This window comes from Odontesthes bonariensis, chromosome 13 (genome assembly GCF_027942865.1).
Source record: "Odontesthes bonariensis isolate fOdoBon6 chromosome 13, fOdoBon6.hap1, whole genome shotgun sequence".
NCBI lineage: Eukaryota > Metazoa > Chordata > Actinopteri > Atheriniformes > Atherinopsidae > Odontesthes > Odontesthes bonariensis.
Window position 1 is genome coordinate 26,903,750 of NC_134518.1, and position 27,987 is coordinate 26,931,736.

The window sequence follows — 27,987 nt, forward strand, 5'->3', positions numbered from 1 at the left end:
ACTGTGTATCCTACTACATGACATGTTAGACAGAGATGATCAGCAGTAATATTATAAATAATGTGATGGCGACAATGTTAAACAGTGTGTTTAAATGAAAATGACCCATAGTTTGTCACACAGATGACATCGGATCACACAGAAGCTCTGAGGAGAGGACTTGTGTGACACAGCTGACAAACTGGATCACTGACTACATGAGAGCGTCCTCCTTTTCCGGCTCACGGCAGAAAAATAATGTTAAACAAATAGGAGACTGACAGATAATACGAGGCCAAAAGAGGGAAAGCTGGTTCATCATAAAATTGAGGTAACAGGAGATGTTGTGTTGTGCAGAAATTGTTGTTGTAGGAAAAAAAGAAGCGCTACATCAGAGCTTTTTAAAAACGCCAGTAGAGCGCTCACTTTTCTGCCAGAGAAAAGCTCTATGTGGACAGGGGCCCTAAATAAGCTGAACACACTGCATCACAAGCTAAAACAGGGCGAACACAGGCCTATCCCAAGGTAATAAAATCTGTAAACACCCCTAATACTCACTCATTTTTACAGTATGTTTTGTTTATTTAACATATACAGAAACTGGACTGTTTCCTGAAGGGGCTTGGTGGTTTATCATCAGGACTTGTCTGCTACCGGGATGGGTCTTCCCTCACTCACAGTAATACCGTTTCTCACAAAGCCAATATTATGAGCCAATCTTTAATATTTTCTTGGTACATGTGTCAAACTTTGTGCTGTGATGTCAGACTTTAAATGAGGTCTGAATGTTTGCCTGTCCAATCATCAAGAGAATGTCAAGAAAGTTGAGCAAAATACTGTTGAGTTTATGGTAGCGTTTGGACAGACAAAGGCGGTGTAGTGAGTTTCTATAATTATCCTTTTTCTACAGCTCAGATAAGCACTAATGGGATCAACTTACATTACAGCAATTCCAGTGTTTTGCTATAACTACAAAGCATTCTAAAAGGTTTATGGCAGTTCTACTGAGACATACTTCCAGCTATTGAACCGAGCATATTTTGCTTTGCTGACTTCTCTCGTGTCTAAAAGGGCCTTCATCTTGTGGGTAGTCCACCAGCTCAGCCTTCACAATCCTCTGAGCAGTGGACAAAATGGAGGACAGGAAAGATTGGGAAAAAAAAAAACAGAAACAAGACAATGACAGAAAAGAGAATGATAAAGGTGAGAAGAGTGACATTAACAACGATAAAGACAGTGGATGCAAAAGGAGGAAAGATGGAGTTATAAAAAATGAACAACACAAAGTGTAACACAGTTACTCATCCTTTACCTTGTAATTAACAATAACCTAACAGCTTGAAACATTTTAAACCACGGCTGCTTACATTTGATAATTATTGATATTAATAAGTGTTCTGATTGCTTTTATCCAATACTGAAAATACTTAGATAAACAGATAAAAAAACAGAAACAAACACAAACCTCTCATTGAAAACTGATGGGATCCATTAGATGTATGACATACAGCATCTACTTAATAAATATGTCTTCTTATCCATAAATTCCCAACACTTTACACGATGCCTGTGACATTTCTATCCATGAATAATTGAAGATAATGCCAGGGAAGGGAGGGAAAGAAACATCTCTGTCAGCGATCTGATTTAATGTTGTGTAAATACAGTAAATCTGACTTTTATTTGTTCCTCTTGGTCTGTGAGCTACTTTATTTTTGATTTATTTTTTCTGATCAACGCACAGTTCTCACAGCTGTTTGATGGAGAACTCAGTAACACATTTTGAACTTGGAGCCATGTTGAAGCGCTTATTTTAAGATTATCTATGTGAATGTTAAATTCAATCATTAGCCCACATGTGATTATAGTTGTGCAAAAATAAGTCTAACCTTACTCTGGATAACCATCAGAGAGCAACTTACATGGTTGGACATTCTGGTTGGCTGTCTGATTGAAGAGCTGCCGAAGCCTGGTGTCGGAGTCACTGAGTGATCCGCGGCCTCGCTATCTGATCCAGCAGACAGAGGACCACGGCTACCCGGCAGATATAATAATGTCGGGGGTTGTGACCCTCATGTTCAGCCCTCTAAACGTGACAGCTGATAATGAGACTTTGCTTGCCCCGCAGCTACACTCAGAGCTGTGACCTGCTCAAAGCTTCATCTCAGTGTCTGAGAAACAAACTTTATACTCCTCGAGAATAAGTACATTTCTTTCTTTTTCTTAGATGATAAATGCAAACAATTCTAAGTTGATGCTTTCTGAATATTGAGATTTATTCATTTTCTTCAAGTTTAAGATGGCTTCATGGACAAAAAACATTGGAAAATGTCACTTTGGGCTTATGGATGGGATTGTAATTGGCTGTTTTAACACATTTTTCATGTAGAACTGTCGGATTGATTGGGAAAATAAATTTCAGATTAGTGGATGATAGAAAAAAAACTTTAATGTACCTGTAGTTCAAAGCTCTTCACATTCAGAGACATTGTTTGGTTTATAGAGTGGAATATGTTAAAAAATCAAATCCAGATATTTTTAAATGCCCTAGTATCTGTGTGAATTTTGAGATTTCTAGAAACATTTTTCTTGCAGAACTACTGCGGTAAGTGTAATGATTAGAATACCAAAGAATTTCACACAACCATCTAAAACTGTCAGCAGATTATATAAAAATGTTTTGGTCGCATATCCTCACTGTAAGAGTTCTTTTCTACATGAGTAACTGTAGCTGATTTAAGTTATATGTCTTCTTTATTCTCCTACTCTTTGTGTGTGCCTGTCACAGTTGTAATCTTTTTCCTTGAGGTGTAAACTGGATTGAGCCACTCACCAAGCCTGATTACTCTGGATTAAAGCACTTTGCTTTACTGACAGAGCTATCAAGGGAGTGGTGGAAGGAGAAAGTAGATGGACAGCTCCATTAGTCTGTGGTCATTTTCAGTTAGTCAGCAGCCATGTTGGTGATGGGAGTGGAGCTTGAGAATTTGCCCAGTCCTACTCTTATGTGCTCTCCCTTTACTGGGGGTTCTGACCTCTCTGTAGCCCCCAGGCTCATCAACCACTGCCCAGCCAGTGTGGCTCCAGCCGCCCATATCAGGCCCAGGATTAATGCTTCTGGGGGAGGTGACCTTGTAAATCCTACAGCTGCCACCATCGGGCACCTTGGTCTGACTGGCAAGCTGAGACCTTATTTCATCCAAAAAACGGTGGGAGATAAACGAAATAAATCAGACAGCCAATCCTGACCTCCTCACCCTTACAACTGCCTACCTTTGACCCCCTGACTTCACGCATTAATGTGGTCAGTGTGGGTCTATTTACAGATGGGCGGTGTCAGTGGCAGGTATAACATCACGGGAGGCAGACGTAACAAACTCATGTTTATACAAGAAAAGTCCTTTACGGTGTGGTAACCTCCAATGACCTAACACACTCCCTGTGACCTCACTTAAGTTCAAGCATGATATTTCTTTAAAATGATATTACAAGTAATGTAATGTTAATAAAGTTGCTACTTAAGTGTGGGGTTGAAGAAGAAATTTTGTAAAAATAAATAAAAGGCATTTTAAATGTGGCTCAAACAGCTGCTGCATCGACCTTGTGGTGAAATTTGAGAGAAAATCCTTGATCCCATTACGGCTCACCTGGGACTGCTCTATTTCTGCTTTGTTTAGCTTTATACCAAGAATTTCAGCAGCCACTCGCTGGAAACAAAGGTAGACCTGGAGAAAGATGACAAGAAAAATACGAATCTAAATATCACAAATAAGCAATGCACATTTTTATTGTGACTAATTGAATCGCCTGGTTACTAACCGAATCCCCCGTCTTGGCTGATACAAACTGACTGATGAGGCTGTTCTCTTGGCAGAAGCGCTGGTGTTTGTCAGCCTTCACTGTCCTCATGTGCTCCATGTCGACTGCGAACAAAACACAGCGTGACGTGAGAAAACTCAGAGAAGATGGATAGATAGATTTATATGGTGGGTACACAGCACTCTCCCGGGGTTAACCGTTACATATCAGAGCATAAACAGAAAAGATAACTGTTTACACTTGAGTTAAGATGGAAGGCGTCTGCCTAGCATACAGAGATGGTGCACATAAAGGCATGTGAAAACAAAGCATATTTCAACTGTTATGTTGCTTTCAAACCAAGCTGTAAATTACAATTATTGTTGCTTTTTTTTTTTTTTTTTTTTATTAATTTATGGAGGGGATTTAAGCGAGGGAATGATCAATTCCATAGCCCTGAGCTGTCATGCCCATCTGGTATTAAAGCTGGATGCGACACATTCTTCAGTGTAAGCCTAGTACAGTTGTACCCTGAAGCTACGAACCTCTGTTTGACCTGAAACAGAAAAAGAAGCCCAGCTGTGGAGAAAAGCTTATGAAACAATGCATGAATGACCAAAGACTCGAGGCTACACTCACTGGGAGCATAGATGGAAAAAACAATTTGACTTATGAGTGCCGGGCCTTTAAGGTTGGTGCAAGGACTCAAGATCTGGGACCATCACCTACACGCTGATTTAGTGTGAACACACAATGGCAACACCTTCCTTTTTAGCTATTGTAAAGATGTCTCTGTGCATTCAATTCCTGTGCAGTGATACGGGGAGCTTTGCTCCTCATCTTCCTCACTATGGGGTCATGCTGGGGTCAATAAGGAAGGTCACCTGGGGGTCTTGTTGCTGAAAGCAATAGCTGCGTTCTTTATTTCTGGCTTTGTGCAGGAAGGTGGCTACGCCCGGTATCTGGTGCATATATGTCTGTGTTAGCTTGAGGAGGTCAGGCTACTGTACGGTGTTGCATTTCTCTCGCCCCCCTTGAGTTTTAGTCTTTGTGTGAGGTTTCATTGAAGTTGTCAAGAATTTACCCTGTTCTCATGCCCCTTAGTGTGTGTGTGTGTGCGTGTGTGTGTGTGTGTAGGAGGTGGAATAAAGCCAAAGGCGGAGAAAGACAGACGCATTGCAAAGAAGTAATGTAAACACTGTAATAGTCTTACATTATTAATATTTCAGTTAAATGACTCAAAGTGCTATGTGCCCCCACCCTGCCAAAAAATGCACACACACACACATTTAAAAAGAATAATTTTAGATTAACATGAATATTATTGTCATTCTAAGTGACATATAAACACAAACCTCTCTGGTTAACAGCAGACACTTTTACAACTCAATGTGCAGGGCAGACTGTCATGTCTGTGCCTGTAGATAAACAGAGCTGTCTCATGGGCGTCAGCAGGTTATTAATTCAAGTCATTAACAGCGGAGGTACCCAGCATGCTACTAGAAGCAAACTCTGCTAATCCTTTGGATCCTGCACACTTGGGAAAGGTTATCAATCATCTGTCAAAGTCAGATTAACCAACATTAACATTGCGGCTTGAGAGCTGAGGGCGGCACGTTATTGTAAAGAGAAAAGGTGTGTAAGTGAGTGAGGTTTCTGAAAGCAGCCTGAGGCCGCATGCATCAATTGGGGGAAGTACACCACAAATAAAAATCAGATGCTAGTCCATGGTCTGCTCCTACACAGTGCCTTTTGAGCTTAGGTACGTCACAGTGTGTTTCTCATTCACCCTTAACACACATGCGAGGTGAATAAGTGACATCAGAAGCAACTTGAGGTTTGGTTTTTATCCCAGTGACACTTCAGCATCTGGACGGCTGGAGATCAAACCTCCATGCTTTGGCTGGTTCCTCCAATCTTCTGAATGAAACATATGAGCTGTCAGACCGTGTCTTTCTGAGACTGTAGCGGCGCTCTGCATGTTCAAAGCAGAAATCTACAGCCACTGCATCATATTGACATGTTAACAAGGTTAAAAACTTGATTATTTATGAGGGGTGGGCTTTAAGTTGATGCACTGAGAGACTACATTTTAAAAGCAGCTGAAATTTTAGTTTAAAGTTTAGGGCAGTAGATCAATTCCAATGTTACCTGAACTAAAAGATGAAGAAATTTCACTTGCAAAGCCTCAGAAATTGTATGAAAGAGTTTTGTCATGTTAGCTGATGTGTAGTAGCGGCAGATTTGGTCATTTGTTGCTTGATGCTTGCAGTCCCTTTACACATTTTATCCTGTTGTTGTATAAAAGTGTAGAAACTTTAGGTTTTCATTTCTCTACAGCTCTATTACAGCTAAGGAACTGTAAGATTACTCTAAGATCACGGATGACTGAAAGCCACTGGACACCTACTGAATGCACCTTGCGGTGAGATTACTTTGTCAGCAAGAGAATATTTACTCTTAGGTAAGTAAAGAAGACCATCCTCAGTTTTGTCCAAAACCTCAGTGGTTTGTGAACAACTATGTGGCTCCTTTAAGTCACTGAATAATACTGTAGGTGCGCCTACTTTTTCCACACAAAAGGATTTCTCAGGCTATGGCATCTCTGTGTAAACCTAATACAAGACTAATCCCAAAGTTTTAGTCCTTTGCTCCATTTTTCTCCCTAATGTACCCATTTCTACTTATCAGGTCAAAACAATCTTCCTCCAATGATCTGGTTTCCCTCCATTTCTGTCAAACTGTACATCAGCTTAACAACCCCTAGGAAGTGACTGCAAACACGAAATAAACTGTTTAGGCCTCTGAGCACATAGAGATAGTAGAGGGGATCATCACTCGTCAAGAGCGATGGACCTCCCTCGCTCTGGTCGCCATCAGTGTTTATTTAAAAGGTCTGCCTGTCATTGCGCTAAATTACTAGACAACATTTAAGAGATTAATATCTGGTCAATGAATTAGGTTTTTACCGTAAGTAATTGGTTTGTTATTACAAAACCAAATGAGAAGAAAATATGTATGTTCCTTCTGCAAGAAAGTGCCTGTGCGAATGTCAGCTTAGCTTCTTCATGGAAAGAATCCTTTTCACTGGCAGAGCTGATTATCCTGAAACCAGACAGACCTGGAAACGGTTTTAATGTCACTTAAATGCTTGAGATTAGTAACAAGGTTGAATTCAGGATGAATGGATCCAACTAGAGCATGCTTTTAGAGAAATAACCAAAGAGAGCAGATTACTAAGTAACGTTATCATTATTGGGCTAGGTAACGGGGACTGTGGGTGTGTTTAGATGCACTAGCATCCTGGTTCTGATTAGGTTTTTTATGTATCCTTGTGACATGTCAACACCTAAACCAGGTTTCTACACATTCTCTGAATGTAGAGAAGTTACTTCAGGATTAGAGACACACCGTCATACATGTTTGCATCATTTCCAATTTTTTTTTATTTGGTAAAACCAGGATACGAAAATAATGAAAAGTTCTCAGTAAATTTTAATAGAGGAAAATATTCTTCCCCTTAATTGCTTAAATGCACAATTTGTGAAAACATTTTTACAGAACACGATGCAGAAAAAGATGATGAAGGTGATTTAAAAATTGTAAAATTAAAGTTTGTCCAGCAAAGTGACTCCAACTTGATTGTTTACGACAACTTCAACTTTTGTCACTTCACAGCCAAGAGCTCGGAGAGTATCCTCCACTAAGGCCAATGCTGGACTTCACATTTTAAAGAGCACAACTTACAAAACCTTTTGACTGTTCTGTGCTTTACAGGATTTATTAGTGTGTCTTAAAAGACTACCAATGAAAAAAACCCACAGAAGAGAGGAATGAAGTCAAGTTGCTCGATCGGCTGAATAAAACAGAGTTGTAAAGACACAGTTCTGAGACGAGAGTTGTGCTTCTCTAATTCTGTGTCATTTTCACCAAAGCATGTCAAACACTTAAGTAAAAAAAAATCCCCCTCCTTTTAAAAAAAGGTGACCCCATATCCACGCCAAAAGTAACTGGGTTCCTCTCCAGCAAGTTTTAAGAAATTAAACTTGCAAACGAAAAGACTAAAAAAAGCAGCAACGAATCAGACACATTTCCAGTTACTGTTTTTTTAGCGAATGAACCAAGCTTTTGAACCTCGTCAGAGGGTGGCAGTATGGAGTATGTTATGCATGGCGGTGATAAACAGAGCAATGGTCCTGAAGCATCAAGCATAATCTCATGGAAGAAAACACAAGCAAAGCTTGTTGTCTTGGCTGCATATAAAAGAAGAACGAGGAGAGATCTTCATGAATTTGTTTCAGCTGGGTGTTTTACACCTGTTGTTGTGGCTGCCCACTTCAGATCGCAGAGGGCGGATTCTAGCTCCAGGCGTAAACAGCCTCACTGAAAAAGTAACGAGCCAAATGTGGACAGTGTCATCATTAATAAAGGATTCTTAGAATATAGGAGTTGACGGAAATGTGATGCTACGGCAAAACAAGTTAATGGGTCCATACTGGCTAGCCAAGCTGAAATCCTACACTGCACTGTTTAATCCTCAGAGGGCTTTTTAAAAGTGTGCTGTGATAACAGAGACATGTACTTACTGCTCTGCTCAGTCTGCTGCTGGGGACCAATTGGAACAGTTTATCCAGCGAGCAACAGCCAGAGAATAAGCTTGACAAAACACAGTTAATTGCCGGCAGTCTAGTTTTAAACTAAACAGCAGTTGGTGCGTTGGGGAGTGTGACGCTGTGGGTGGAATGTGTGAACTATGTGTGCGTCTATGTATTTGTGTGTGCTAATAATGGTCGGTCGTGTGTGAGCAGTCAGAGACTTGGGGCTCTATGGGGTCATATCCCATTAAGTGAAAGTTACAGGGTTGAGCTAATCAACCCCAGGGGAGAACCTATCACTTCCAACATTACCTCACACTATGCCTTAAAGACCTTGTTAAGCGGTTTTGCCTCAGTTTCCCCAAAATGACGACCATGACTCTATTAAGACTACAGTGAAGGCAAGGACAATCAAATCCAATCCAGCTCCTAATGAAATGACTTGTCCGAGCCAATTCTCGATGCAACTCTCCAGGCACCACTGAGTTTTAAAAACTTCTCAGCTCTGGCATTTAATGGCACTTACTATTACAAGATCATAATATTAAGCCTCAACTGTTGCTTTAACTTTCAAATGGTAAAAGTAAGATTCTGTTCTTGTAAAGACATTTTCACATGTGAGCATTGGGGAATGTACGGAGAATTTAATCCATACTTTCTCCACAATGCTGTTCACATTCACTTTGCAGCGGGGGATTTTTTGCTAAAGATACGTTCCCAAAACAAGAAATACTACTCAGAGGCACCTAAGTAGAACCAACAGGAGGCAGGACATGATGCAAAAGTACCCCTACCTATCTGTAATTATGACTGTTTTGTGTTGATATCAATGCCACATGTACCTGGATGTTTCCACAGTAACAATAAGTTAGTGCAAATCAGCATGCACATCAACAACTAAAGATACAAAAAAAGATGTAAAGGTACAACATCTGTATCTTTACAGCAATTACAACATGATATAAGTTTTTCCTTGCTTACAACATTTGCAAAACAATCATAATTAAATAGTTTGGCGTCACGGAGCATGCAATACTCCTCATCATGTGTGTGTTGCACAAGCAATACAACTACCTGTGCAGCAGAACAATAATCACAAGAGCATTAGTCAGGAGCACTGCTCACAGAATCCTCCAAATATCTTTACCACAATCTTTACTACAATAAAGCACTCAGTCACAAATGCCATAAAACACATTTTTTCTCACCACCAACTTCCAACATCTGAAAAAAAAGCCACAAAACATAACAGTGAGTAGATGGAGACTTATGGTTTGAAACATCTATTTTCATATTAAACTGCGGGAGTCTGGAAAAGAAGCAAAGTACTTTATCTCCGAGTCTGATAGTGAGAAAGTAAGATTAATTGCAAATGGCATTTTATTTACCCATATATTTTCTGGTACAAGATACAGGGAAATGCTTAGAAGTGTAAAAAGTCCAGTAAAAGTAGAATAAATCATTCTGTGTGATGTCTGATTCAATTAGACGTTGATTTAACTTTCACAGCACAAGTGGCTAATAAAACAAAATGAGTAGTGAATTTTATGTGAACCATTTAAATGATTGAGTCCAACTGGTTGACATGACTAGAAGAGAACTCTTAAAAAGAAATATGAAGGGCATAATTATCTTGAATTTGTACTAAATACAGAATATGCAGCATAATTCAAACAATAAATATTTTTTTCTGAAATAGTTATTTTTTCCTCCTCAGACAGTGAGCCGTTATTCACAACTCAAATAACTGCATTTCATTAGACCTTAACAGTGAAAATATTGTTTATAGATGGCAACGATTTTTTTTTCTAATGGCTGGAACATTTCTTTTACTGCAGAAATACTTGAATCTAAAATTTGTTGTCATACCTCAACATCCCCTTACTGGAAAACAAAATTAGAGCATCTGTGTAGCTGTACAATATCCAGCTTATATATAGGAGTTTGGGCTTTGTATAGCCAAATCTAAACCTGCGGTAGAAACATTTAAAATAATAATCAGCAAATTAAAGCTTGAAGGTAAGTTAATAATATTATCTTGACTCTTCTGAGTGCGTACAGACAGATGAAGTGCTGTTAGTTAGCTGGTTGTTGTCGAGGTGAACAGGGCCCGTGCAGGAGTCCTAGGGGGGTTCCTGACAGAGACAGAGCGCTCTTTGTGCAGCGGCGCCCCTGCCCCGGTGGCCTGAAACGGGCCAGGACCGTCAGGGGACTCGCTTTCCACTAGGTCAGAAGTGTTCTGTCGACAGCTCATTGATCACAGCTCATCTTGTCATTTGATCGTTCCTCATGAAACGATGTGCAGACACAAACACGAGTGCAGACGAACACATTCACACACACACACGCGCGCATTCACACTTTAAAACATAATCAGATACTCCACAGCGGCTAGTAAAACAATGTGGTCTTCCTCCTCGGTCAGGGAATGTAAAAGAGAGAGTGTCCAGCAGTAGCTCTGCAGGCAGGGAGCGAGCTGGAGTGCCGGGCTGTCACTGGCATAGTAAAACATGGGGCCGCGGGCCTTGCAGGCTGGGTTAACGGGCTCTCAGGACTCATGAAAAGTGAACAAAAGGCCCAGTTCTGAGCCGACCGCACAAGACGCTGCCCGGGGTTTCACTGGCCATGTCCTCTACGCTCTCCTGTTGCTGTTAAACTAAGTGGACTTTTATGGGAGAGCAGTAATACTTGCCTCTGTGAGCCGGCTGCGTAACTATAATAATTATACCAAGCACGAGGGAGCCTTCATAATTGTATGTGTCGCGTTGCTATAAGTCTATTCATAATTATAAAGTCTTCCTATCTGAAATGATGCGTTTGACTGGGCTGCATACACGGGCGATAGAAGCCATAGCACTGAACCATAACATGGAAAGAGAGTTCAGCTCTCAACTGCCTGAACAAACATCTTCCAAGTTAAAATCTGAGGAAGAATCACAGTGCAGAGATGTGATGCAATATTTCACACCATAAAAAGTAGATATAGCAAAACAAAAAATAGGGAAAAACTCTGTTGATATTTCACATACATTTATAATATATGCCTGTGGATCTACATCAATCAGTTATTTACCCAATCCTGTGTCAGCAAGGCCCCTTCCAGGAATTCCTCCATATCAATGTTGTGGAGCAGCGAAGAAATAAAGTATAGCCTGAGTGTGATGAGGGTTCCAGGCTGCGCTCGGGTCAGGTGGCTAAGCTGTGCTGTGCAACTCAAATGGCCCATGACTTACCACACAAGAAGGTATTCGAAGACTGATCATCTACTGCATGTGCAACAATATTTGCTTTATGGATGGCTAAAATGAATGAGGACTTTCCATGTTTCAACAGGCAAGAGAATCAAGAGAGATGAGTGCAGAGACCAGAGCTGGGTCAAAAGTTGTTACAATTCAATCTTAGTATTAGCATTTATTTTATTTAGCAAGACGTGCTCTGCATTATGAGGGAAAGGTCACCAGAACAGAAAAATAAAGACTCCAAAGATTTTCTAAATCAAATATGAATGCAGATCCCTGCAGTTGGGATTTTCACTGACTTATCGGCACGGTGCAATACAGCTGTATTTCTTCGCTCATCTCTCTTCATCTTGTAACTTGAATATCCATTTCCTATCTTCTTTTTTTGGGGCTTAAAGACAGACAGAAGGCTACAGTTAGTGCGGTTACTGAGACAATCAGATAGTCTTGTCTGACCCTTTACCTTAAATAAAATGTGAAGAGAAACAGGAAAGATTGGATTTGCTGTAAACTGTAAACATTCCAGGTCTCTACCCAACCATACACCATGCCTTACTGGGTCTATATACTGTATATATAATGTTTTACAGCGTTTAACTTGTGGTCGTGCTACCCACACTGCAAAACAGACACTGCTGACGTGTTCATCCCTCCTATCTGGGGAGGGGTGAGGGTGCCCGGTAAGAGTACTGGGCTTTTGTCCCACCACATGTCTATTGTGGCTAAACCTTTCCCTTGGGGGCAATTAGGACCTTTTAGTTTGTTGTAAGAGGACCTAAGTACGAGTGAGTTGAGCCAGGAAAAACATTTTTGAGCTAAACCAAAAACAGAAGTGCATTGAGCTCCTCTGCACTCCTGGACTTCTGAGCATCTCTCTATTAAGAAATGTGCAGGCCTACACTGAACAGACAGGAACTGTGGCAGCTTTACAGGGGCAGAGAGGTGACAGGGCTGAGAGAGATGAGGAGGGGGAGCCTTCAACTCCACCCAACCCAAAGCCAAGAGGGCAAACAACTCAAGACTAACAATGTTGTTGGGCAAGGGCATGCTTCATGAGAATTCTAGAGTTAGGGGATATCCATGTTTCACTTGAACTTTCACATGGCTGGATGGAAATCTGGGGAGAGAGAAATGCAACAGGTAACAGTATGCAGCAAGATCTGCCCTAGCATGTAGAAAGCAAACACAGGCATGTTGTTTAACACAACAGGGACACAGAGCCAATGAAAAGCCATTACTGTAAGCAAAGGCAGCAACAGCAGAGGTGTTAGTCTACACGTGTGAGAGAAAAGTACAAAGAGTAGGTTTAAGTGTGTGATTGAAAGAGTCTGTGTTTGCACAAGATGAAAATACATGCACAAGTATGTTTGAGAGATGGCCAATGATATGGGCTTAGCGAAGAAAGAAGGCAGGTAAGCCATAAATGAGTGTACAAGGTCTCTGCAGAGACCTTATCTCAGTGAAGAAGAGAACGTTTCCCATGGCAGGCCTGAGTGGATCACCAGTGATAGAGGTAGAACCACTGAGCAGAAACCCATGAGTGATGAGGAGGGGTTAAGAGAACTGAACCCATTTAAGTCACCCAAATAAGGGCTGTACAAGCCAGTGATGAATGCTCTCGAGTTCCTGAGGGAAAGAGCACTGGCAGTGGGAAGGGTGGTGGGCTGAAAGTGAGCAGGAGTCCTGCCATCGCAACTAAATGAAAACAAATTGGTTTGATAAACCGCACAGGCTTAATGTCTAAAAAAGAGACATGCGCTGATTTTGAACGGTCACATAAACCATTTTAAAACAACGACAGTTGTTGGCATAACATGTATGCCACAGGACTTAAAAAAGGTTTCAGAGATAAGGCAAATAGTCATCAACAGGCCAAATGTTGCTGAAGCAAAGAGCAACAGAATTTATCATTTGGAGCCATTTCAAAACACACCGTGCTTTTTACTCCACTAAAAATGCAACTCAAGTAGTCAAGGGAATGACTGCACAACTGGCCAACATTTCTCTTGAGAGGTTCTTGTGTGCCATAAGGTATTACATGAAGCTGCACTGTAAGCACAGTTGTAGTATGTTTAGACAGACCAAGAGCTTAGCATTCTTCCATTACCCATGTGTTTCCAGAAACTTCAAAAGTGTGTCATTTTACCTAAGTGCATGTTTCTATGTGAGAAAGTGCATATGTGCCTGCAACTGCATAAATAATTGTGTGCACACATATGTGCCCTCAATAAAACATTTCATTGGCTTTCTCTCTGAATTGTTACAAGTTGTGCCATTATTCAACACAAGGTTTCAGGCAGCAGTGAAGAGGGCAAATGTGTACAGCATACTGGTGCTTAACAAGCACACTTAACTCCAGCCAGCCATGCTAAGCCAAAGAAAGGAAAGGCTGTTCCCCAGCAATGACATGGCACAGGAGGGCAGGCAGGCCAAGGAGAGGAGGGAGAAGAGGGGACAGCATCATTAATGAACCCGTAGGGTCCAATGGCTCAATTACCGTACACTGACTAAAGAAGACATGCTTCGAATTAAACTAGCAGGCGGGAACAAAGTAACTCTGGAAATTCAGGCTCTATATCTGATAATAAACCAGAGTAATATTTGGATTTAGCTTCTGTGCCCCCCATATTTTAAAGACATAATATTATAATTTAACAGTTCTTTTAGCAAATCAAAAACACTTGCAAGAAAACTCTTAGGTACATACATGTAAGTGTATGACCTCTAAATCCAGCGTTCCCCTTAAGTTTAACTCAATGGAAACACTAAAAATGTCTGAGTGGTAAAACACCACAATCTCCCTTAAGACGAGACCTCACAGAGACATAAATCTGTAGTGTTTTTGTAAGCTCCTTGTTATGTCTGTACTTCTATTTCGGTTGTCACAAACATGTTACTTCTCTCAGTGCAACATCATGGGAACTATTTGAAGATCGAAACTCCACTCTCCAAAGAATGCTGTGTATTCATTCACTCAACTTGTGCCAAATTCTTTTACTTTGAGGGAAAAACAGCTACAATACTGCAGTGACAGAAATGTAAAACAGAATGTAGGTGTGGACATTTATTGCTAGAAATCTTGACTTACTTTATTTAAGCATAGACTGTACATAAAAGATGGACATAGCCAACTTGGTCTTTCTCGTTGGTTTGTCAGAGTGAAGTAAGAATCTGGCTCCCAATGTCTTATTCTTTTTGGAGGCGTAAGTGACCATATTTGGACAAGACAGTAAAACCAGAAAGTGATTCTTGAAACTAATATCTATTAAAAGAGATATTTCATGTTTTTTTTACGTGGGATTGGGTCTTGTTCAGTGACTTATCTGCAGGAGACAGTGGTCAGAGCGCTCAGTTTGGAGTTGCAGAGGGGATTTGTGATTGGCGACATAGGCTAAATGTGGCTCAAAACAGGAACAGAAGAAGAGTGAATTTCTGCCATCTTAAACAACTTAAACCTCAAACTTAGAGCTGTTCCAGCTGATGCTATATTGTGCAGCCACTGTACAAGCATTTATTGATCGATGGCTGTGCACTACCGGTGCAAGATAAGATAAGATAAAAACGCAAGTAAACACGTTTGTCTAACCAAATTCAAGCTTCTCAAAACAGGACTAACTCACGCAGATTATGCTATTAGGATTCAAATCACTACTGTATGCATACACTCGGCTGTTCTGCACATGCTCCAAAGCTCCATCTTTTTGTAAAAACAGTAAAGGGTAAGTTTATATGGATACAGCCAAATTCCTATTAAAGCTGCTCTCATTCACATATTTTTCTGTTTCCTTTGTCATACAGCTAAATGTGTCAGAAACTGTGACTGTAAATCAGTCCATTAAGATGAATTCAGCTATACTTTACACGTATGCTGATTTTCCACATAGAAAGTTAGAAAAGGAAGAATGTCTTGAACATTTACTCTCACAGCCCACAGCATTGCAGTTGCAAGATAAATTGTAGGCAATAATTTTGATTTTGCTCCCGTGCATGTATACTGGGACAAGGATGGTGGTCCTGGAGTCCGGCTGTAACCGTAGCTCGCCTCAACTGTGCATGTAAGCTTACTGACTGATGATGCTGGACTGAGAAAATGTAGCGCCAAAAAAAATAAAAACACCATCGGATGCAAACGTTAACTAGTTTAAAAATTCAGAGTAAAGGATTCACATGAAAATGCTACAAGTTGATGAGGTTTGAGTTGTTTTAGATGGCGGGGAAAAAAGATTATCAGTTTGATTACGGAATTTTAAGTCTAATGAAGAGAGTGTGCAGCCACCCACAGTATTTCTGTTTAAGATATTTCCTCATTTGTTCACTTTCTACAGCGACTGAATAGGTCCAGCTCTATACACTGCCGATTACTTCAAGCACCCTGAAAAATGAAGTCAATGAAAGGGTTAAGGGATTCATAAAGTCTTGTAACATAATTGATTGCTCCTTGAGGGACAATCTGTGTGGGACTTTGTTTTTCTTTTTTCAGCCTGTAGGAACAGGAAAAACACACATGGAACATGCTCTGCAATAGAGTCATTAGAGGGAGAGCGACTATGCGAGTGCTGCGGGGGTGAGGAGCCTGAAAGCGGGATGTACACTACTTATATATTACAGTACACACACTCTGACCCACACACCCAAAACCTAGCCTAAATACAGAGGCGCCCGCAGTTTAAGCCATAGCATTAGAAGATGCAACGGATGTGAAGACAAGCGAATCCTCTCTAGACAGCCGAATTAAAGCATGACCTATGGTCCCCGTTGAGTAACATTAGTGAGAGCTTCCTGTGTGCAGGCACCATTCTGTTGACCGTTCATCATCGCTAAGAAAGGTGGACAGTCACCATTACATACACACTGACGCCTCACTTTACAATAACACAACGGCAGCCATGACTCCACATCTGTCAAGGGGATGTTTAAAAAGAGTCATCATTATTGGTCTGTATTTTGGAGATGGGGGATGGGTGCGGGCTGATAGGAGGACAGTCGTCTGGTTAACGTCGAGATCCTTACCTTAACCAACTACGTGGGATTGGAGAGCAGACTCAGACTGGGGGGTGGGGGGCAGACGGGTTCTGACTGGGAGGGAGAGGGCTGCAGATAAGCGGTAACCTGGGCCCGTTGGCCCAGGGATATTAAATCATCGTCAGTCACTCCCAAGAGTTCACAAACATCAGCATTCCCATCGCTTTAAAACTCTCTTATCACACCAATCAGTTATCTGGTGCCCTAACAAACATGTCTGCTACCATCAAACACTCACTCCTCCACATACAAACACACACACGCAAAATGAAAAATGCTTCAAATGAAATTCACCCATAAATGCTCAATCCAGCAAATAATAAAGTAATCACATTTCAATCGCAGCTACTTCATAGGGCCTGAAAGAAAACTATTTACAAACTTTACAAAACAAAAGAATATTTTATATGATACTCACTTTTATTGCCGACCAAGAATATCACTGGCTGAATATCAGATTCCTCATTGGTCTTCTTGACCATGCTGAACCAATCCTCTAGATTCTCAAAGCTCTGGTAGTTGGTGATATCATATACCAGGAGAACGCCCTGCATTGGAAAAACATCAGAGAAGACGTTAATATAATATTATCAGACACTAATTTGAGGACCCAACATAAACATTTGTCTATGAACATTTGAGTGTACACAACATGTTTTAAACCTCATCGTGATTCGAATTAATGAGTAATAATGAATTAGAGAGGGAACAGTAGGTGGCACTGGTTCTCTTCTTACGGTCAGGGACGGAATCACCTTGATGGGGACACACTCTCACAGATAAACATTGGTAGTTTTGGTACAGTTATACATTGTGTAATAATGTGGATCCCTTTTAAAATTAAAAGAGTAGTTGGCACATAAATAATTACCAGTTTTGCATCCATACTCCAAATTCACTGCAGACCAGAGGTCAAGTTTGGTTATCTACTGTCTGAGCTAATGAATGAAGCCCCTCTTCTTAGAGACAGTTTTTCTCCTCCCTCAGTAATCCTTAACCCTGCAGAAACAGTCATGAAACAATTCCAGAGCCCTGTCTGAGCAAACACTCAGGTCAGAAGGAGTTGTTTACATGAACACATAAATTAATCAAAAAGTAAACCGATACAACAACTGTTGTCATAAATCAAGTGAAATCACAATCGCATAGTTCAGCTATCTGCTATCAGCACTCCAGATTTTACCAATTCTGTACAAGACTTGAAATGAACAGGAGCCAAAGCAAACGTCTTCACTTCTACTGCATGATGCAACATGACTTAAAGGTTTCCATTGCTTTTTGTTTAAGACACACGCACTGTCACAACATGCAAGGTTGGTGACGACAGTTCACGCCTCTGACAATTACTGTGAGCCTCTCTGAACAGCCATGATTGATTACATGCCGCCCAGCGTCAAACAATAGGTGTTAAAGTTTTATGCAACAGTGACGAAAAGATTCCCTAAGCAAAGTGTCGTAATTTGGCAGTGATGTATGACAGAAAGAAGAGGAAAGGAAGGGTCACATGTATGATTAATTAACCTACTGTTAGTGCGCAACTTAAAACAGGCTTTGGAAAATGCCAATAAAGTGCCACTTTAACATGGTCAAGTACATTCATGGAATGGAAAAGAACTACCACCAAACGTGTTTTTCTAGCTTCTGTTGATAAACGACAAAAGTGTAAGTTCATAAGGCAAGTAAACGGCGACAGATTTAGCTTCTCTTGCCCATATATTTAATCATGTGTTGCTCTGTCGGTTGAGTTCGATTTTACGTAGGCCTCCTCAACCAAGAGGAGGTGACGGGGATTCATTTTTAGCCACACAGCTACCTGTGGACACTTATGCTGCCGCAATTTGTTCGACCTCATACGGGCTTCATAAGCGAGTGTTCTCACAAGCTTTAGTTGTCCTTTCAATCAACACATTGTAAAGTTTTCCAACTGACACGAGAAATATGAGGGTAAAGCAATAATGCAGTAGATTTTTTTCCACATATGAACCAAACTTTTTATAATTTTCATTCATAAAATGATCACAAATTCTGGTCCAAATGTACCAGTAACTCTAGTAATTTTGTTAAATATTTCATTACTTGCAGTATTCTTAAATATTCCATATATATTTATAATATAATGAAAATAAATTCCCATTTGGGGATTGATCAAATAATATTTAAATCAATATTGTCATTTGTTCAGTTTGAAACAAACTATTTAAGTTCAAGAACTCCATAAAAGGGAGAAATCCAATGATTTTTAAATTTCCAAAAATGTGCTTCACTCACAGTGAATCTAAACATTGATTTATTATGTTGTGACCTGACAACAGAAAAGGGGAGTGGTAGACTCTGAATAAAGGCTGTAATAACAAGTATGAACAGAAACACAAATACATGATTATGAGAGAATTCAAACTCATATTTCTTGTTCTTACTACAATATATTTACAATTTTTACAGTTTTTTACATTTTTAGATTCCCTTTCCTTCCTGTGGTTGATGAAGTCAGTTAGTCTTTTTTTTCTACTGAAGTTCTCTGTTTTTGTTTCATGTTGAAAGCCTGAAGTTAAGAGAGTGGAAGCTGCAGCAAAAAACAGAGAGCCACGCAGCACGCTGTACGCTTACATGGCAGAAAGAAATAAGTAGCAACAGATAACTGAGTGTGAACTCGCATGCATGCATGTGTGTGTCCTTACATGAGCTCCATATGCATATTTATCCAGCATTTTCCCCCCTAATGTTTGGCCTCCGATGTCCCACACCTGCAGGGTCACGTTCAAATTACCTAAAGGTGGAGAAAACAGACAGAAAGAATAACTGACAGTACTAAGTAAACTATTACGTGGGCATATTGCTTTAATATAGGTTTCCATTTTTCTTTCTTAGAAATGCTTTTGTCTGCTTAACAGTTGGAAAGATAAAAATCTAAACAAAACAAATGTGGGTTTTTATTTTCACGATGCACAAAATCCTGTGGAAATAGTGGATCGGCTCTAACTGGCGCTTGTATTTTGGATTAGAGATGTCAGTAATAAAAGTCAAGATAGTTGATACAAATGAAGGAAATAATAAATGAGCGATAAATCTTTCATGCTAAGGGGCTCTTGAACTGGCAAATCACCTATAGCTCAAATCCAAGAATATCCAGCCGAGAGATCAAGGGATTAATACGTGCGCTTACCCTCTAATTTAAACATTCTCAACACGCTGAAGAAAATTACTTCTTATTAGCCCGGGAAGAGCAGTTTGCATTGCGCCATGTCCCGGCAAGTAGGGAAAGTGAAGAGAATTATGTGCTGTTAAGGATAATTGCAATAATTAAATGAAAAATAACAGAAAAACAAGACTGTTGTCCTCATCTTTGTGGAAAAACAAAGGAAGAGTCAATGAAAGGGAGGAAGAGGAAAAAAGGGCACAAAAAACAAATGAAAATGCAAATAAATGTTTTCCTCCTTTGGAAAATGAAAGAGTTGGTAAGCCCACCCCCCTCTCAAAAAATAAAAAGGAAGAGCAGACAGCAGGGAGTTTCTGTCTGTGTGATGAAGGCCCTGTGCTGAGCTCCAGCAGCGATGGGGAGCAGAGCGTACTCTGTGGACATGGCTGGACGACTCAACCCCTTCACGAGTCCCCTTTTGAAAGCAAGAAGAGGAAACGCTGAGGTTCACAGTCACTACATCTAGACTATACACCGTCAATGTAAAGTTACACTGGAGATTTCAATGAATAATGGCTCCTTGGTGTCATAAAGAGTCATCCCCACCCATCCACTGTGCTCAGCCACCAGCTTTATTTGTGTTTCAAAGATTTGGGCTGACCCAACAGTGCCAGAATATTTATCCACTGCAGTAACACAATTGTGACACAGATGGACCAACAGTAAGACTGATAACAAGGCCTGATACGACACATTGACAACATCATTTTCCTCTTAGGGTGACCTGATGTTGTTGTGTACAAAAAAGCTTCCTAAAGTCAGACTTTGGCTAAATTTATCACGTAAATTTCACCTCTAGTCAATCCATTGCCTGTACCTCACTGGTTTGGCAGGGACATCTGGAAGAGGTATTGTTATAAAAAGCACACACAGAGGAGGCTGTTGTGTGCCAGTCGGCCTTGCCTCACCTCTGCCTGCATTGGAAAATGTACATTAAGTTTGACAAGCTGGGCCTTCATGGTGAGAGGGGCCAGCACTGGCTATAGGCTACTCTCCCTCCTGCTGCAAAGACCCTTACAGCCCCATAGAGACCCACACAACCTATCCAATGCAAGGCAGGGTGGGGGTCCTAACGAAGTTTGGGACCACCCAGCTTGCAGAGCCACCCTCCTCTTCATCAGCTCATCAACACCCAATTCCCCAGAAAATGGCCCATTTAACCACTCGGGTGTTGAATCCAGCTTTGTTGCTGCCCCAGTGACACAGACATATGTGCTCTATATTTAAACAAAGTGTACAGTTTAACGCAGAAAAGATCGCCGCTTATTTCAGGAGGGAAAGTTACTGGAAAGAGAGGTCACACGATTAACAGCATTTGTTCAGGTTCATATTAAGACGCTGAGCAAAGCCTGTGCTTATGGTTGGCTCTTTTCATCCGAAGTCCACCACAACATTTTTGGGGGTTTAGTTCTCCTAAGTCTCATAAGCTGAAACTGACACAAAATCAAAATAGAATCCTTCAGCCAGCTCACAAATCAGCATAACTTTTACTTTTAGCACTTAATTTGCCCTTGCTTAATGTTGTTTTATTAGTAATGAAAGAATGGAGCCACTTTGCAGATTTCTTGAGCTTAGGCTTTGGCAGAGTTTGAAAAATGCCGTTTAAAATGCCGAAAATCCCCATTTCACATGGTAGGAAGTTAAAATGGAGTACTTTCGTCTAAATATAGCATTGTGCAGAAAATATTTATTTTATATCTGTAAAATGGATACATAGTGTGGCTATATTTCTGTGGGTTACATATAAACAAGTAACAACATCAGTGTTTTATGTAGTGCAGGACAAAGACCAGCTGAACATGTGGATCAGCGATATGAATATGAAATTTTAATGTATTTACTCTGTACTGTGTCCACAGAATTATGAGCAAGGCCTGCCTGTTTTGGGCATAATCTGACCATTGGCCTTGTGGAGTCCCAAAAAAAAAAAGGGGGCGAAAAAAATTGCTGTGTGCTCTGCAGAGAACTTTCAGATTGAATAAGCCTGAGAAGTGGCAGACACGCTACAATAAGGAGCTACCAGAAAAGACACATTCAGCTGCTGGGTTAACCTGAGGGATAAACTCTGCCTGGAAATGGCACGACAAGAAAATATGAGAAATAAAAACACGACAGAGAGTGATGGTGAACAACAAGCCCCTTTCTGAGTTTCAGCCGACTTTTCTGTTAATATTCAAAAGATATTAGGTAAACACAAAGTCCACAATATAAAGTTTACATACACAGAAATGCTAACAGTTCAGACGGTCTGTCTAAGTGATTTTTCTGTGATTACATAACCTCAACATTTCACTGAACTCACAAGTATGCAGTGTGTTGTTGTGTGCTTGTGCAACACACATCTGTGCTGTGTCTCAGAACATGCGAGCGCTCCCAAAAGATTATGAAGGTGTCTCACCTGGAAGGCTTATTCTCTTCAGAAAGAAATCCAGGCCGATGGTTTGTTTGTACTGCTTCCCAAAGGCCTCCTGTGCAAACCTGGTGGCGAGTGATGTCTGAAGCAGAGAGACAAAAGGAGAGACATGGAGAATGAGTGCCAGACATCTCTGTGGCAATGAACAGAGCTAAAAATATGCCATTTACAGCGGTTAAGTGTTTTTAAAAAAGGGTAAAGGAAAAGTCTTCGCTCAGTGCATATTATTTGTCTAATATAACATCTACACATCACAGCATGGCCCAGTGCAAAATGCAAGATGCTGCAAAACTCCTTCCAGAAAAAATATACAGAATATTAAAGAACTTCCTGAGAGGGTGATATTTTGGTGGTGAGCAGAGGCAGAAAAGAACTGATTCCATTCACACTGACAAAATGCCAAACAAAGCTTTTTACATAATTTCATTTTCTAATATCTCCAAGAATACTCGGCTTCAATTTATCTTATGACAACAATTCTCAGGGATTTTTTTTCCCACAATAGCACATGGCCATAATTAATAGGAAATGTACCCTTGAAGTATGTGCTGCAAAACATTAGTTTCATCATTCAAATCCTTCAAAAACTCCATGATTGACAAGAGGGTCACTGCTGTAATTGAAACTGCCTCGTCTGGTGTTTCAGCGCTCGACCACAGGAGTGACAGTGAAAATCTACGTGAAATACAAAAACAGGTGTCGAGTATGCGTCACATCTCCAGACTACAGACCTGATAATTGCCACAAATTATAAAATCTCCATCAATGTCACTCTTGTATTTGAGAGGGGAGCGGGGCGACAAGTTAGGGTCTCTCCTGAAATCTGTGGGAATTCATAGTTTCGGCTTGACGTGCCAACTTTAATTCATTTTGATGGATGAGGGTAAGAGAGAAAAAAAGATGTGCTGAATGTCTATTAGTTATCTTTAGAGCAGTGTGCTTACATAAACACATGAGAGAAGTGAAGCAATGGAATTCCCTCAGAGTTCATGTGTGGCAGTAAATGCATTTTAATGTGGCGCTTGACAGTCACTGCAGGTTTAAGGTTTTTAAAATAAATTCTGTCTTTCGATCCACTAAGCCCACGTCCTTGTCTGCCTCCATTCAATCTCAGAGGGGTTTAGTCAAATGATGCCTTAAATATGACAGAAATAACACAGTTATATTAAATAACAGTGTTGTTTAATATAACAGGTCTATATCTCAAATCTTTTTGAAGTGAACAAAACTTAACACTCTCAGTTTTCCAGTTTATTTGTAAATTTAATATCCTGATACTAATTTACTGACTTGGAAAAAGAAGGGGGGGGGGGGTTATTTAGTTATTTAAATCTCAGCCTGCGGAGCATGTCACAGCTTCAAGAGTGACTAAAAAATTACCAAAGGTGACTGACGCAACAAGGAGAAAATCGTCCATTTAAGTAGCCCAAACAATCACTGACAACACAGGAATAACAAGCTTGGACAGCAAAAATGTATTCCACATGCTCACGTTGGCCTCGTCGGCCATTTGTCTTGGCATTCCAGTAGCTTGGCTCTCCTCCCTCAGGGTAGTTCTTTTTTTTTTTCCACCGTACAACTGGAACTAACCAGCGAATGTAATAGCTGGCGTAATCCTGACACTCCAACAGTGAACAGCACAGGGTCACCAATGATACCAGTGCCGGGAAATGGGGGAAGTTCTACTGAAACAAGAAACTTTGAGAGAGGGGAAAAAATATGGCACGCTGACTATGACCATGTGATGCAACTCATAAGAGGCAGTGAATTTTTAGTGGCTTCTTATTGTCCTTAAGCAGTGAAGACAGACATAAATGTTGTCTGATAAGGACTTCGACTGGAATTTAGTTTTCATTAATGCACGTGGACTCCACCTAAAAGCTCCTTTTTAGCCTGTGGGTCACAAAAAAAGCAAATGTTGAGGAAAAACTGAGAGGCTCATAACTCAGGCTGAAAAATAGACTAGTGTGTAAGTTCAGCCCAGCGTCTTAAGAGCCTGGCTAAAAGTGAGACTCCATATTTTAAAAACATCTCGCTCAGGTGGACAAGCCTCCACACATCTCCATATATTTCTGAATGGACAACCAACCGCAAGCTAAAATACCACTGAAAAAGCTGTCCAAGAAAAACTGATCCGATTGCAATTTGCTGAGCAAATTGACATTAATAAGGGGGGGAAACAGCATTCAAGATGTCAGTCAGTGGTGCCGAGTCAAAATGGAGGGCAGGGCTCCTGTTTTCCACCAAAAACAGACAAGCAGGTAAGTCATTCAGACAGTGACGAGCTGACACCTGGCAGCTGTGTGAGAAGGGTTATTAATGTAGCGTATCTACAGGGAACTGAGTTATGTGTGTCCTCCGAACACACACACACACACACACACAAACACCCCACCTCCCAAAAGAAAATGTCGACTTTCCAGAAAGAGAACATTCATTTTTCTCATTGGGTCTCGCCATTTCAGGTACATTCATTTTCGTTCTCCCAGAGGAAGGAGATTGGTTTCGAAAGGGGATGTGTAGCTGAAAAGTACTTGACATCCCTGTCTTACAATCATATTCATTCAGGGATTCAAGATGCAGTGAAGAAGAAACCTGGCTGAGTTGTCATAACAACCTCCTTGCTTTACTGCAAATGATTGTTGGTGTGACTCAGAAAATTCCCTTGATGTTGATGTATGTTGGGCTTTAGTTAGACTAATTTTAGTAGTTTTGAAAGTGAACAGGAAATAACAATGGTGGTAAAAGCTTGTGGAGATTTAGCAAGAGACACAACATACTGAAAAAGAAAACATTTGTTCACAACTAAGACATTCAAGAGTCTGTAACTCTCTTCCAGGTGGTATTGTATGTTATTAATTGACAAAACAGCATCATTTTTCACATGTGCAAACCAGATGCAATTTTCTTAAAAGGGGCCGCCCTCTGGAGCCGAACACACATGGGGTCCTTTTGCCAGGAGATTCACTGACGGAAAACAATCACCAGCTGCAAGAGCCAGACTGGGCAAACTGTAACCTTTATCAACTGTCATACTTTGCATTGTACTGCATGCTTTAAGTGTAACACAACTGTAGGGGGAAAAGAAATATATATAATTCCATTTAGTGAGACGTGTGACTTTTGTGTTCTACTCAATGTATGTTTAATTTGAGCAGTCAAGACCTTAAGCCTGCATGGATTTCTAACCAATAAATTTAAGGCAACAGTTTCCTCACAGCACAAGCAGATGATGTCGGTCATAATAAACACATCACGGCAGGTGCATAGCCTACATATGCTCAATTATAAATGCTACGTGGATTAATGGCTGGATAGACCGAATAGGTTTAGAATAAAGGATTTGTGTCAGATTTAAAACCATTATGCTGTCTTTGAGATAAATTCCAAACTAAATTTGTCGATCAACTCTGTAATAAACAGCAGCTGGATTTCCAGTAGTGACTCGAAGCTGATAAACTGCTGTTTTTCCAAAGTTACTATTTTCTACAGTCAACACAGCTGAATTACTTTTGGGGGGGGAAGCACACATTTTAGTTTGCCGATTGTCTCATATTGGTCATGATGTTTTGAATATAGAGAGTTTTAGTGTTGCCTTTTAAAAAATATTCATCTTGTAAGTCTACATCTCGTCAAAGAATAAAGAGCATACAATTTGATTACATAGCACAAGTTTTAAAAGGATGTATCGGTAGCTTTGGCTTCTCGTGAGAAATCATGGTCATCACTGAATGTAACCGCTTCAGTTATTCAAGCTAAAAATTAATAGTGTCATGTATACTAGTTTAGCAGTTATCAAGCAGTTATGCAAAGTTACTCAGCTGGATTAATGGTTAGATTATACAATAAAAGGTCTAATACAAAGTTAGCTGCCAGTCGTTAGCATCTCTACATGTTCATTTCTTACTGCAAACTGCCCTAATATCAAATGAGCTGCAGCATCTCAACTGTAATCTTCTCAACTTCTCTCTTAGAGACGTTTATCTCAGCAAGTCTTCTTGAATGTGGCATGAAACAACTACGCAACCTATTGAGGAACAGGCACATATTTCATACCATCTGTAAAGAGCATTTAAGCATTTAATTACACTAATTATTATTTTCTGGTCAATTTGACAGAAAAGTTAGCTAAAAATCACAATAATGGGCAAAGTTAGTTAAAATTAGCCAAAAACCTCTGCAATGTGGCATTTAGTAATGTTAAAATACTGCCATCCTTTTTCTGCCAAGCCAGCTGAAATTAAGATTAGTATTAGGCTACTTCACATGTTTTACCGTTCAAGTGAGCAATAAAGACGGACAGTGTCTCTCTTTTTACAGACATTCTGTGAATGACTATGAATATAATTGTTTTTTCTGTCTGCAGGTCAAACATACATATATGAAGATGTCACCTTGAATCTTGAATTTTCTTCACTGATTAGTTACATGATTGACAGATTGATAAGCGACTTAATAAAAGTCAATAAAAACAAATTGATAGAAGTGCACAGCAGTACATGGATGCTCCTCTCTGCTTACTTTATGTTTTGGAAAGAGGGTAGAATTGATCTTATATAAGTGAGGATTTTTCCTTCAAACGTCTGCAGTACAAAGCAAAGAAAACCAGTTACGCAGTGGCTTAGAAGCTAAGCGATAACGGAAGTGTTTAACTGACCATGCTTTTCTCCCAAATAAAAACTCAGGCGTTCATTTCCCTGTTTTGTTGCTGTGATTGCTAGCCGTGTTGTTTTAGCTAATAGCCAACTTAGCTACATTAGCGTCGGTCGCCATGGTGACCAGGAGAACTGTGCAGCGTCAGCAGGAGCACGATCTGGACACTGAAGATTAACCCGTCGTGTAACTGACAAAAACACTCTATTTACGTGCAAATAAGACACTCGAAACTCTGTTTCCTTCTGTTATGCAGCATGTGTGTAAGTTTTATGTGTCTGCGACAGTTTCACCTTCCCACACGCGCCGTCTCCAATCACCACAATTTTCAGCTGCTTGTCCTGGCTGTCCTCCTCCGAGTCCGACATGACGCTAACTGCTCCGACTATATCAGTGTTCGAAATCCAAACGCCACAAACCAGCCACAGGTTGCTGAGTCCAGATATGGTGGTAAATCACAGATGGATTAAAGCAGTGTTGAGTGGGCGAGCAGACGCCATTTTGAGTCCACTAACTGTCTACAGCAAAACGACTCGGCATGATCCACTCGCGTTGCTGCCCCGGACGGTTTTTCTGTTGCAGCGAGGATAACGGCTATATGAGAGACAAGCTGGCGGCTGCGACCTGGCACTTTAGTGTAAATATTTTCAGTATCTTCACCAAGGGCTTTGTGTTCACGGGAAGTGATTAGGAGCGGAAACCGAATCCCCGGCGTGTACGTGGTTGAGTCCTGTGTCTGACGCGCTGTAGTTACCATGGTAACATGGGTCAAAGTGCAGAAGTAAAAACCTAAAAAGAATAAAAACAGATGAGAAAGTGCAAATGTTAACTCTCGTAACACTATGCCGAGGTTCACTTTTGAGTAATCTACTTTTTTAATTTCCATTTTCTAATCATTTGTTTCATTTTGACACTATTGTATTGTATGGTTTATGAAATATGATTTAATTATATACCGTAAACATTAAACACATCAATTGTAATAATCCAGTAATATACGCCCTGACAACAGCTCCACCAGTATTTTTAACCATTCATACTTACATTTTACTGACATTATTCATTCCCCACTTACTTAGAAATTGAATGGTG

The 27,987-nt window shown here is 40.4% G+C and overlaps 1 protein-coding gene across 2 annotated transcripts in view; it reads right to left on the reverse strand.

The window, feature by feature from the left end:
• The window catches only part of rab28 (RAB28, member RAS oncogene family), a 29,228-nt gene extending 1,607 nt beyond the window's left edge, over positions 1 to 27,621 (reverse strand). Inside the window, exons 1-7 of one of the 2 annotated variants that reach the window (XM_075481810.1) lie at positions 27,189 to 27,621; positions 22,228 to 22,324; positions 19,312 to 19,400; positions 17,052 to 17,181; positions 3,799 to 3,902; positions 3,627 to 3,704; positions 995 to 1,096 (exon numbers count right to left, since the gene is read on the reverse strand). In XM_075481810.1, the coding sequence (XP_075337925.1) occupies positions 1,001 to 1,096; positions 3,627 to 3,704; positions 3,799 to 3,902; positions 17,052 to 17,181; positions 19,312 to 19,400; positions 22,228 to 22,324; positions 27,189 to 27,263 (669 nt within the window). In that variant the 5' untranslated portion in view covers positions 27,264 to 27,621 and the 3' untranslated portion in view covers positions 995 to 1,000. The remainder of the gene's footprint in view (positions 1 to 994; positions 1,097 to 3,626; positions 3,705 to 3,798; positions 3,903 to 17,051; positions 17,182 to 19,311; positions 19,401 to 22,227; positions 22,325 to 27,188) is intronic. The other variant, XM_075481811.1, reaches the window with a different exon arrangement.
• Positions 27,622 to 27,987: the final 366 nt, after the last annotated feature.